Raw genomic sequence first — 13598 nt, 5'->3', positions numbered from 1 at the left:
TTAAAACATTCAGAAGTAGCTGGGCGTGGTGGCGCACGCTTGTAATCCCCACCCTTGGGAGGCGGAGACAGGAGGATCGTGCAGGTTTAAAGCCAGCTGTGCTGGCTTAAGAGACCCTGTTTCCAAATAAAAATATTTAAAAAATGGGTCTGGTAGTGTAGCCCGGAGGTAGAAGGGCTTCCAGGAACCCCAGTACCACACACACACAAAAAAGTTATTCAGAAGTAGAATTTAGTAAAATAAGTCACCATGTACCCATGCCCCAAGAAAATTTATATCAATAAAAACCAAAAACCTGAACCCTTTTTAAAAGCATTACTTTTTCTCCTACGCATGATAATACATGCCTATAATATTAGTGCCTGGGAGCTAAGGCAGGAAGATCATAGGTTCAAGGCCATCCCTAGCAAGTTGATGAGACTCTGAATCAAAATGAAAAATAAACCAGGTGTGGTGGTACAGGCCTGTAATTCCAGTGCTTAGGAGGGTAAGGAGGATCACAGTTTTGAGGCCAGCCTCAGCAGTTTAGCAAAACTCTGAGCGACTTAGCAAGACCCTGTTTCAAAGTAAAAAGGACTGAGGGTGTGGCTCAGAAGTAGAATGTTCCTGTGTTTAATCCTCAGTACCAAAAAACATTAAAACAATAAATGAAAATAAAAAGAGCTGAGGGTTGTAGCTCAGAGGTAGAATTCACCTGGAATCAATTCCCAGTATTAAAAAAAAAAAAGTTTTAAAGCATCACTTTTTAGAGTTTATCAAGTTACAGATTAATTGGGCTATCAAATATGAATCTTAACTGTACTTATTACCATAAATTGATATTTACTAATAACTGTACTCTCAAAGAGTTGAATTGTTTTCAAGACCCACTAGTGTGTCTTTCAAGTTTACAAAATAAGTATGTGTGTTAAAGGCATAATATGTAGTATTTTATAGTATTGCTTTTTTTTTTTTAAGATGCTGGAGATTGAACCTAGTAGGGGTATTGTACCTCTGAGCTATACCCTCAGGCCTGTTTTATTTTTTATTTGAAATAGGGTCTCATTAAGTTGCTAAGGCTGGGCTCAATCCTGTAATACTCCTGTTTCAGCCTTCCAAGTACTGGAATTACCGGCATGTGCCACCATACCTGTTATATTACTTTCTTAATATAAACATAATATCTGTAATAATAGTGGAGTGAAATTCATTGTGTTCACAGCTGATAATTAATTTGAGTACTGTGAGATATTGAAAGGATAAATATTTTCAAATGGAAAAATGAAATAAAATTCTTGTATATTTAAGCTTTACAGTCAAGAGGCTTCACTTTGGAACTCAAAATTTAAAAGGTGTGTTATCTAAATTATTCATTCCTTGGGTTTCTCCAGTTCATTATAATGGATTGCTTATACCTGATCTCCTACTTCATCTAAACTTTTGGTTGTGTTGTTTCTGTTGTTATTTAGATGCTATTAAACTACAGCTCGTTGAAGCAGGTCTTGTAGAGTGTCTGCTAGAGATTGTCCAGCAGAAGGTGGATAGTGATAAAGAGGATGACATTGCTGAGCTCAAAACCGCTTCAGATCTAATGGTTCTGTTACTTCTTGGAGGTAAGTTGTCATTTATGCCAGTCAAAGAATATGGTTGTCAGGTTTTCAAATCTGTTAAGTTTCTTCAGTAGGTACTATATTAGGCACTCATTTCTTGTCTCACTTTGTGTTGGTGTGATGGTTTTGAAACCTTAAACATGTCATGAAAAGAACTGCAGATGAGGGTCCTGAAAAAGAGGAGTCTTGCAGCCTTCCAGTATTTCAACAACTGTTGTATAGACAAGACAGCTACAAAACTTACACTAGAAAAATTTTAAACTCTTTATTGTCTGATCTCTACGAAGAGCTTATAGAAAGAGTGATCACTTTTTCCAGAATGAATTTAGTAGTTTATGAGGTTTGTAGTGGCCCAGTTGAATATTCACTTAGGAATGTGGATGTTACCCCTAATTATATTTTTCTTGTTCATTTACCTCCAGATGAATCCATGCAGAAACTATTTGAAGGCGGAAAAGGCAGTGTGTTCCAGCGAGTGCTTTCTTGGATTCCATCAAATAACCACCAGTTACAACTTGCTGGAGCATTGGCAATTGCAAATTTTGCCAGAAATGGTAAAAAAAATATCAGTTCTTCCTTTGTCAATCAATTGTTCTGTGTTTTTAAATTTTTGTTTTACTTTACATGCACTAAAACCATAATAGTTTAGACATTTGTATGCTACTTCCTTATTTTTTTCAGAACTCTTAGATACTTACAGGAACTTTTCTAACAAATTCTTAAGAGTTTAAACCTAACAAATTGTATATTTTATGTAATCCACTTAAATGCTTATAGATGGAACATAATGAACAGTGATCATGAAATGCTTATTTTTGAATACTTTGCACATCAGATCTTAGTATAACTTGAGTCCAATTCTAATGTACCCCTGATTTAAGGGGATATATTTTGCCTGGTTATGTTATTAATTTATTTATTATTTTAGTGGTGCTGGGGATTGAACTCAGGAGCATTCTACTTCTGAGCTATACCCCCAGCCATTTTTATTTTTTATTTTGAAATAAGGTCTTGCTAAGTTGCTGAGGATCTCACTAATTTTCTGAGGCTGGTCTCGAACCTGCAATCTTTCTGTCTCAGACTTCCAAATTCTGGGATTATAGACATACACTACCATACCCAGCTGGTTATTTTGACTTTAATAATTTAAGAATTTATTCTGGGATTATATTTGTTTTATGCCCATAAAACTGGTAAAAATAATAAAAATAATCCTCTGGTTTTTTGTAGAATTTAGTTTAATAAAATTTTAAAAGTGCCAGACCTGCCTGTTTATTTATGAAATATGGCACTCCTGTTCATTCTTTCATCACATATCATCACATGTGTCTAGGAAATACAGGTTATTTTTCTTTTTGGTTTGATTTTATTCTAACATGAACTATCAGTATATAGTACAGGTCTAGTATCTCTTAACTAAAATGCTTGGACCAGAGTGATTTGAGTTTAGGATATTTTCACATTTTGTAACATTTGCATATACATAATGACATGAGTTGGTGGCAGGACCCAAGTCGAAACATAAAATAAGTTTATATTTTCTACCACCTTATACCTCTAGCCTGAAAGTAACTTTATACTATACTTTTAGTGCGTTTGGCATTGTGACTGTGATCCATCCTATGAGATCAGTTGTGTGATTTTTCCACTTTAGCATCATGTCAAAAAAACCCAACTTCTAGATTTTTGATTCAGGATTGTTTTATCTCTATATTATAGTGATGAACATCCATTTTTTACTTTTGTCTTTTAGGGAGTAATTCCTTACTGATGGAGCCAAGACTGACAAAATATTGATCATGATTGATGATAAATGTGAAATAAATAGTATGGTTCATTGTAACCTGTTTTATAAATGTTTGAAAATTTTTTTGAAAAATAATTGAAGCATTAGCCATGATAATAAAGTTAGACTAACTACTGTCACATTGACAAAACAGTCATATTTGACCAAAAATGAAAACTTTTACACATTTTAAACATGTGGTTTCTACTCATCTTTGACATATAATCAGACTCAGGGGATTTCTGATCATTTTTCCAATTCTTAAAATTTTATTTTTCAACTTTTTTATTGCTGCATTGCAATTGCATCTAGTGAGAGTCAAAATAATACATGTACATGCACACATTACTTGGTTAAAACTTCATCCTTTTAAATAGTCTTTGTAATCAGATTTCTCATTTGAAAAACAAAAATCTAAATCTGGTGAAAGAGTTGGTGTAAATGTTATCTTGTTATAGCTCATTTTCACTATAATGTAGACTAGTAATGATAAGGTATCAGTAAAACAAGATATTAGAAAGCATTTTTAAGAGGAAGAAAATTGCTTGTGTTTTGTCCAGATGGAAACTGTATTCATATGGTAGACAATGGAATTGTAGAAAAACTTATGGATTTACTGGACAGACATGTAGAAGATGGAAATGTAACTGTACAGCATGCAGCACTAAGTGCCCTCAGAAATCTGGCCATTCCAGGTAAGACTCAAAAATAGGCAGGTATGCAGAAAATAAAATACATCATTTGAAGAAAATACTTACTGTACATGATTCATGGACCTTCCCTGACCAAGAAAAGGAGGAAAAACATCTTCAAATTTTTCAACTTCTTCTTACTAATCAGTGAAGATTGTATGTTAAATACATTTTCTGAGACAATACAAAAATAATCTTATAAGATCATTTGAAAATTCTACTACCTTTTGTCAATTCTTGAATTTTAATATATTATATTTTTGAAGTACCTTGAGTTAAACTTAATGACATCAATTAACAGAATCCCTAAAAAATACTTCTTAAGGTTTTTTTTTTTTCTTTTGCTACAAGCAGACATGCAGTTTGTAAAAAACAGCCTTAATGTGTCTTTGATTAAAGGTGTTTGAGCCAGTGAAATCACATTATAGGAAATAATACAGAAGATAGTGAAAACTATTCTATTTAATTTTCTAAAAGTAAATTTCTGATCAGGTGAAAAAGCATAGTTATAAGGGGATTTAATCCATATGCATTTAGTTTTGTTTATATACCATATTAATAGTTTATTAATATCTGTAGCAGTACAGTTTGGTCAAGAATAAAATTTTTAAAAATTAATGCTCTTAGTAAATAAGTAAACATTTTGAGATTTTCTTTACAAATTATGGAAGTAAATGTTTTGCAGTTGGTTTAAAAAAACAGTATAATTTCATATGTTATGCTGTTATAGTTAAACAGGATTCATTCCCCCCCCTTCTCCCCTACCCACTCTTTGTATTGTAGATAGGATTGTTTCTAAATAGAAAATATAATGTGGAGCCTTAAAGCTAAAAGACACTCAATAAATGTGTATTGAATCCAATGCTTATCCTCTTGAACGCTAGCAAAATCTAACCAAACTCTTTTTCTCTTCCTTTTTAGTTGTAAATAAAGCAAAGATGTTATCAGCTGGGGTCACAGAGACAGTTTTGAAATTCCTAAAATCTGAAATGCCCCCTGTTCAGTTCAAACTTTTGGGAACGTTAAGAATGTTAATAGATGCACAAGGTAAAAAAAAAAAAAAAAAAAATGCTTTTCCAAGTTGCATTTTTGTTGTGCTTCTCAGTGTGCCTCTAGTTTAAAAAGGACCTTTTGTTGTTCTTGTTGGTTGTTTTTTTTAGCTTTCAAAAAGTATATAGCAAATAAAATTTGAGATTGGTTTTGGAACCCCATTCATTAATTCTCCTATTTGCAATAGCTAACTTTAAATGGAAATTGTACTGTATCTCTCCTATTTAGTATATATAATCTTGGTTTTATGGTGGTTTATTATTTTTTCCTGAAGGAGTCTATATTTTTACATTCCATATACATTTTTACCTTGTCTTCAAAATCATGTTTCAGTGTAGTGATGGTCAAAAGTTTTAAAAACGCCTTTTGCAAATAAAAGGAACAATTTTATTTTCGGAAACAGTAATGAAAACCACTCCTAGGAACAAATTAGGTTTATTTATGTACTTCTAAATTTTATATCTTCCATATTAATTACTTGGAGTTCTTTAAAACCCATTTGCAGCAGGGCATGGTGGCACACGCTTGTAATCCCTGCACTTGGGAGGCAGAGACAAGAAGATCGCGCAGGTTCGAAGCCAGTCTCACTGGCTCAAGAGTCCCTGTTTCCAAATAAAAGAAAAGTATAAAATAGGTCAGGGAGTGTAGCCTGGAGGTTGATGGGCTTCCAGGAACCCCGGTACCACCAAAAAAAAAAAAAAAATTGCCAGGCATGGTGGCACACGCTTGTAATCCCCACGCTTGGGAGGTGGAGACAGGAGGATCACGCAGTTTCGAAGCCGGCCGCACTGGCTTTAGAGACCCTGTTTCCAAATAAAAAAATATAAAATAGGTCTGGAAGTGTAGCCCGGAGGTAGAAGGGTTTCCAGGAACCCCAGTATCACCAAAAAAACAAAAAACAAAAACAAACCATTTGCTATAGTCTGAGTACTAACAAACTACCAACGGTAACCAAAAGATTATGAAGTCATTTATTTTTGTGTGGGAAAAAGAAAGGCCAAATAGGCCATCAGGTAAGGGTTATTTTGCAGTTCTTGATTTAATAAAATTATCATCCTGTGTTTTTTAGACATGTAATTTTCCTGTACACTTTTATAGCTTTAGCGATTATTTCAGCTAATTGCCTATCAGTGATTCATTCCTTTTTGGCTTGCCTTTTTTTCTATAGCAGAAGCTGCTGAACAACTGGGAAAAAATGTTAAATTAGTGGAACGTTTGGTGGAGTGGTGTGAAGCCAAGGATCATGCTGGTGTGATGGGAGAGTCAAACAGACTGCTCTCTGCCCTTATACGACACAGTAAATCAAAAGTAAGTTCCAAAGAAAATGTTAAGAGTAGCCTTTTGGGAAACCCAACATTCTACATCAGGAGCTTGTATTTTTATATATTTTATGTAAATATACTAATCAACAAATCAGGGAAAATAAAGATTGAGCTTTTTATTGATTTCTATTTCATGATAGTTAAGAGTAAGGTTTTGGTAACAAACAGTTAGGTTCAAGTTTTCTCACATTTAAATGATCAGGACTTTTACATCTTGGTATCTTAATATATAAAAACTGAGGTAATAACCTAAAAGTATTGTGAGGATTGTGAAATCATATAAAAATACTCAGCTGGCACCTGAGATGTGGGAAACACTCAGTGAATGGAGTTTTCTATTGCTCCTGCAGCCGCCTCTGCCACTGCCGCCACCACCACCACCATCATTACCAGTGGTACTGGGCACTGAACCCAGGGCATTCTATCTCCAGGCTAAACCTCCAGCCTTTTGTATTTTTTATTTTGAAATTATCTCACCAAGTTGATGAAGCTGGCCTTAAACCAGCAATTCTCCTATCTAGGCATCCCTAGAACGGATGACATAGGCATGCACCACTGTACCCAACTTATTTTTGTTTTGCTTTTTTTTTTTTTTTTTTTTTACCACCAGGATGAGTGCCAAACATCTGATGTTTGCACTACTAAATAGGAATTATACACACACACACACACACACACACACACACACACACACACACGGAGGCAGGGAGAAAGAGTGTGTGTGTCCAACTCATGGCAGTGTCTAGCCTAGTGAGCTGTCTGGCATATGGCAGATAATCAACAAGTAAGTAAAGGAACTTTTTAAAATATCTCAATGGTAGGATTCTAGTCCAGCAATTCAGCAACTGACTTAATATCTACATTATATATGCCTTTTTAAATATCCTTTCCTAAGGTGAGCATTTTGATCATTCTATGTAACTGCAGTGGTAACTATGTGTGAGAGAAAGGCAGCTTAGAATTCTAACTCACTTGCTATTATTTATTTATTTATTTATTTATTTATTTATTTATTTATTTATTTATTTATTTATTTGGTGGTACTGGGGTTCCTGGAAACCCTTCTACCTTCAGGCTACACTTCCAGACCTATTTTTATATTTTTATTTGGAAACAGGGTCTCTTAAGCCAGCGAGGCTGACTTCGAACCTGCGCGATCCTCCTGTCTCTGCCTCCCAAGCACAAGGATTACAAGCATGGCCTGGCCTCACTTGCTATTTTAATTTATAGAACAGAAGATGGCAAGAGAAAAATAGCAAAGCTATTCTTTCACTTGTGTAAATCTCTTTCATATAAGTAATAGACTTCACCATCACAGCTGTCCCAGTTGGTTCTCCACAGAAGTGCTCCCCATTCGGTACTGCATCTTGAGAGCTTTCCTAGGGAAGGACAGGTGTTAGCCGAGGCCTTCCTTTCTTCCAGAGCAGCCTAAGAGCCTGTGCATTGTCAGTAACAACAACACAGGACCAAGTTGTATTTTGGCAAGATGGATGGTAGCAATGAAGATTAGTGGGTGGGTGTGGTGGGATACACCTATAAACCCCAGAAATTGGGAGGCTGAGGCAGGAGGATTACAGGTTTGAAGCCAGCTTCAGCAGCTTAGCAAGATTCCTTTTCAAATTAAAAAGGGTGTGGGATATATCTTGGAGGCAGAATATACTTATATTCAATTGCTAGCATGAAGAAAGAGAGAAAAGCAAAGTGACCTCCTTTGAAACTCTTCTTACTCTGCTCTGTCATAACTGCTCTCGCAGGTCCATTTCTGCAGTTTAACAGTCAATGTTTGAATACTTGCAGTATAAAATGTTACTATCAGTGAGTTAGTCTAGTGAGGGCACAGATAGAGAACAGCTAGCTAAGTAAAGCATTAAAGCCACATACACTGTTCATTGAGGAAAGAATAGCCAGTGCCACTTGGTTAGTAGAGTGCTACAGTGCCACTATTTGGCTTTCATTTAGAAAGATGACTCCAGGATTTAGTAGGGGCAGGAAAAACAGTTTAAAAGTTACTGCAAAAGTATAAATGAGACATGATGAAGACCTGTATTAAGGTTTTGGGATGAACAGTTTGAAGTTGCTGATATTCAGCCATTTTTGACACACAGAAGCAAAGGCCACTGTTAAATTTTATGGAAATCTTAAGAGACAGCCTGGTGGGACTGACAAAAATACTTAACAGGAGGGTTCAGGAAGAGGTGGTTTTAAAGATACGTCCATGTGTGGGACTTGGCACCAGGCGAGGTTGTGACATTGATCAACTGTGCAGTAGAAGTGCTGCAGCTGACACTCCTCGCCCTGCCTGCTCTGCTGTGCTTTTTGTAGAGTTTACCCTTCATTCTTGGCTCACTGTCATGAGAATTCCCATCATTAGTTAGAGTTTAGGATACCACAACTAGACTACAAACAATAGAGACATGTTTCTTGCATCTGAAATTGGAACTCTCAGATAAGTTTTTGTTGTGTGTGGTAATAAGGCCAGCGAAGCCACAATTAATCCATTACAGCCAGACCATTAGTAAACACAAAAATGTGTCTGCTGGAGGATTCATGGCAACTTTTTTTGCGGGTCTTGGCCAGGGGTATTTGACCTCCAAGCTATACCCCCTGCCCTATTTTTTCATTCTTTATTTTGAAACCTCTGAGTTGCAGAGGGCCTCACTAAGTGGCTGAGGCTGTCTGCGAACTGCGATCCTCCGGGAATGCTGGGTTTACAAGCGTGCCCCACCACGCCCGGCTTCATGGCAGCTTTTTAAGCAGCCATATTAGGGAGTCAGAGCTATTCAAATGCCATGATATTAAATTGAGGTTTGAAGATTTTAAGGTATTTCTGTCGTTTTCATTTATTATAGATTTCTATAGATTTCTCTTTCTCTCATTTATCTATTCAGGCCAAAAAGTTTTTTAAATACCCATTAAGCATTCATTGCCATGTAGGTTCTTTGAACAAGAAAAATATGGCACAGTAACTTATCTGTGTGTAACAGAAAACAATAGGTAACTATATACGATTGAAACTTTATAGTCACATTATAACTAGGTTTTCAATTCAGTATATATGGCTATTTTTTCCCTTTTATGTATCTTTCCTACAGTTGGGAATGAACCACTAGTCAGTAGGAACTTTGATTCACATAATTTAATTACCAGAACCATAAGGCCTATTTATCGCATAAATTCCAAGTCAGAACTTTTCATTTAAATTATTTTTTAACTTAACAAACATTAAGATGGAGTCAGTGATTACTTTTCAGTAGCAGTTGTCAAAGTTTGTTTCATCAAATAATCCCAAGAAGTATTCCACAAAATAAAAAAGGATTTTAAGTGGCAGCTGCCAACAATAGCACATACTTTGGGTAATGCTAACGTGGGTTAAGGTTTTAAAATAAAAAATAGCTACAAATGCTGCATTCCTGTACATCCTTCACCAAATTAGGAATTGTAGCCTCAGTATTTTTATTTTATTTTATAGAACTCTTGTCTTATTATCTATTGGTAGCATACTTATCTGGTAACATTTAAATTTATCTGAGATTTGCAAAAAATTGAGGACAAAGCTAACTTTTCAAAGCTTCCCACTTCTAATGAGCTCTTCTGTTTTGCAGAATACAATTATCAGGGCATTGGAGCATTATTTGGTGAACATAATACAAGATTTTAACCATCTTCTGTGTAGGTGATACTGGGGTTGAACACAGGGACATTCTACCTACCGGCTACATCACCAGCCAGTTTTTATTTTTTTGTTTTGAAACAGGTTCTCACTAGCTTGCTGAGAATCTCACCAAGTTGCCTTTAACCTGTACCTCCTGTCTCAGCCTCCCAAGTACTGGAATTATAGATGTGTACCCCTATATCCAGCTGAATGTAGCCATCTTTAATTCCATTACTGAGAATTGACCTAGAGTTCACGCCTGGAAGGTATTTGAATGATTATGTCTAAATTATTATGCAGAGAAGATAACGGAAGGGTGTAGAGTACCTCAGACAAAGGTCCAGAGCGGTTCTGAATATCAGGTTGCAGGCTAGCTGACATACTGGGACATGTGTTGTCCTGTAATGACGGCTTTCACCTCACAAGCCTGGCACTTAGCCAGGTGATTTATATACATTATGACTTTGAGAGTGCACCAAAGTCATAATATGTACAAAACATTAAATCCTTGGCAGTACTAAGTACCACTTAATAGCAATCATGTACATCTTGAGCCTACTTTTTATTACTTGTACAAATTTTTATAAAGTAGTATGATAATTCAATACATGAATTCAGTATAATGATTAACTCAGTGTAATTAATGTTTTCATCTCCCTATCCTTGTTTAGTATTTGGAGTTTTGAGCACCTCACTTGTTATATTTTCATCGACTCTCTTTTTTATACACATAGGACCGAATATGTACTATTTGACTTTCTGTGTTTGATTTGTTTCACTTAATACAATTTCCTCCATTTTCACCCATTTTGCTGCAAATGATAGGATTTTTTTATGACTGAGTTACACTGTGTGTGTGTGTGTGTGTGTGTGTGTGTGTGCGCGCACATTCCTGGGGATAGAACCCTGGGGCCTTCTACCTCCGGGCTATACTCCCAGACCTATTTTATATTTTATGTGGAAACAGGGTCTCTTAGAGGCTGGCTTCCAACCTGCAGTATCTTCCTGTCTCAGCCTCCCAAGCACAGGGATTACAAGCGTGCGCCACCACGCCCGGCCTGAGTTACACTTTATTGTAAATATGTACCGCTATTTTTTGTCCATTGATGATCATCTAGGTTTGTTCCATATTTTATTTATTGTAAATAGTATAGCAGCAAACATAGTATCACTTTATACGTGTGCGTGTCTCCATCCATCCAGAAGTGAGATAGACAGATCATATAGCATATCTGTTTCTAGTTTCTTGAAGAACTAATTTATATACCCACTATTAGTGAATAAGAGTTTTCTCACATTGTTGCCAAAATCTTTTAATTTCGCCTTTTTCATAATAGTCATTCTAACTGGGGTTAGATGATATCTCATTGTGGTTTTGACATACATTTTTCTCATTGTTAATGAACTGAACGTTTTTTCATAGATTTATTGGCCATTTGATTTTGAGAGTTACCTATTCGTAACCTTTGTCCATTTTTAATTTTTTTTGTGTGTGGGGGGGTGGGTACTAGGGTTCCTTGAAACCCTTCTACCTCCGGGCTATATTCCCAGACACCTATTTTTTATATTTTTATTTGGAAACAGGGTCTCTTAAGCCAGCAAGGCTGGCTTTGAACCTGCATGATCCTCCTGTCTCTGCCTCCCAAGCGCGGGGATTACAAGTGTGCGCCACCACACCCAGCTCATTATTTGTTTTTTTGTTACTTAGTTTTATCTGTTCCTTACATAGTCTGGATATTAATTTTTTTCTCTATATTCATTTAAGCTCCCTTCCATCTTATTTTATGACTTTTCTTTTTTAGTGGTGCATTATAATCTACAGCATGATGAAGTGATAGAGACATACATGCACTCAGCACCTGGTGAGCTTTCCTTCAGCTCCCACCCAGTCCTTCATTGACAGTATTGTCCCATGCACAGTATTGAGTTTGGCATTGGTTAATTTGTGTGTGTGCATCACGTCCATTGGAGTTTCCCTCCCTTAGCTCTCTTTGTCATCCCACTAGTATTTATCCTCCTTTGTCAAGAGACCCTCCTGTATCTCAGTTTCTCCCCAGCTCTTCCACATCTGAGGGAAAACATCCAGCCTTTTACTTTTTGTCACTGACCAATCTCACTTAACATAATATTTCCAGTTCCATCCATTTCCCTGCAAAAGACATAATTTTGTTGTTCTTTATGGATGAGTAGAATTCCATTGTATAATATGGCATAATTTTGTAATCTTGGCTACTACCATCCTACCAAAAGTGATCACTGTAATTCTTATTAAAATCCTATTGATGTTATTCACAGATCTAGAAAATGAGTCCTAAAATTCATATGGAACAACACAAGACCCAGAATAGCCAAAATAGTTCTCAGTAATAAGAACCATGCAGGAGGCATTACAGTACCTGACTTCAAACCTAAACTACAGAGCCATAGTAGTAAAAACAGCATGGTATTGGCACAAAAACAGTGGATCAGAATAAAAGATTTAGAAACAAATCTACACACTGAAAACCAATTGATTTTTGACAAAGGGGCCAAAAACATGCACTGGAAAAAAAGATAGCTTTTTCAACAAGTGGTGATGACAAAAGTGGTTATAAATAATGTAAAAACTGGAAAGTCCTACCTTCTCACGTTGTAGAAGAGTCAAGTTAAAAATGGATTAAATACCTGGAAATTAGGCCAGAAACATTGCAATTACAAGAAAAGGGAATAAGGCCAACATTCTAACATATATGCAGTAATAGAAACTTCCTTAAGGCACAGGAAATTAAAATGATTAATAAGTGGGATTGCATTAGATTGAAGTGCTTCTGTGCTGTAAAGGAAACTATCAAGAACCTTAAAAGAAAACTGACAAAATGGGAGGTCTTTGCCACTCCTCTAGAGGACTAATATCTAGAATATACCCGCCCCCCAAAAAAAATACCTCAAGAAACTTGCCACCAAAAGAAAAAAAAAACAATAAAAAATGGGCACGTGAACTAAATAGACACTCTGCAAAATTAATACAAATGACCAATAAATGTGAAAAATCGTTCAACATCATTAGCAGTCAAAGAGCTGCAAATCAAAACTGTACTGATATTTTTTTTTTTACCTAACCCCAATTAGAATGGCAGTCATTAAAACAAGTAATAAATGCTGGCAAGAGTGTAGGAAATAGGAACTCTGCTACATTGTTGGTGGGATTGCAAATTATTGCAGCCACTTTGGAGATCAGTGTGGAAATTCCTCAGAAGAATGGGAATGAACTCACTATATGACCCAGCTATACCACTTCTGGGTATCTACCCAAAGGAATTGAAACCAGACCACCTTAGTAATGCATGCATATCTATGTCATTAGCAGCATTATTCACAGTGTATGTTAATCTTTTGTCAGATTGTTTGCAGAATTTCTTCCTATTCTGTCAGTTGTTTCTTTACTCTGCCTATTGCTTCCTTTGCTGTGCAAAGCTTAGTCTTATATATTCCCATTTGTCCGTTTTTGCTTTTGTTTTTCATACTTTT

The 13598-nt window shown here is 35.9% G+C and overlaps 1 protein-coding gene across 1 annotated transcript in view; it reads left to right on the top strand.

The window, feature by feature from the left end:
- The window catches only part of RAP1GDS1 (Rap1 GTPase-GDP dissociation stimulator 1), a gene marked incomplete at both ends in the record, with an annotated part of 127576 nt that overhangs the window by 97747 nt on the left and 16231 nt on the right, over window positions 1–13598 (top strand). The window contains 5 exons of the mRNA XM_080697193.1: window positions 1449–1592; window positions 2012–2143; window positions 3936–4070; window positions 4989–5114; window positions 6286–6425. Coding sequence (XP_080553319.1) covers window positions 1449–1592; window positions 2012–2143; window positions 3936–4070; window positions 4989–5114; window positions 6286–6425 — 677 coding nt within the window. The remainder of the gene's footprint in view (window positions 1–1448; window positions 1593–2011; window positions 2144–3935; window positions 4071–4988; window positions 5115–6285; window positions 6426–13598) is intronic.

This window comes from Muscardinus avellanarius (assembly GCF_963383645.1).
Source record: "Muscardinus avellanarius genome assembly, chromosome: 6".
In the NCBI taxonomy this organism is placed as follows: domain Eukaryota; kingdom Metazoa; phylum Chordata; class Mammalia; order Rodentia; family Gliridae; genus Muscardinus; species Muscardinus avellanarius.
This window is presented reverse-complemented; position numbering and strand designations above follow the sequence as displayed.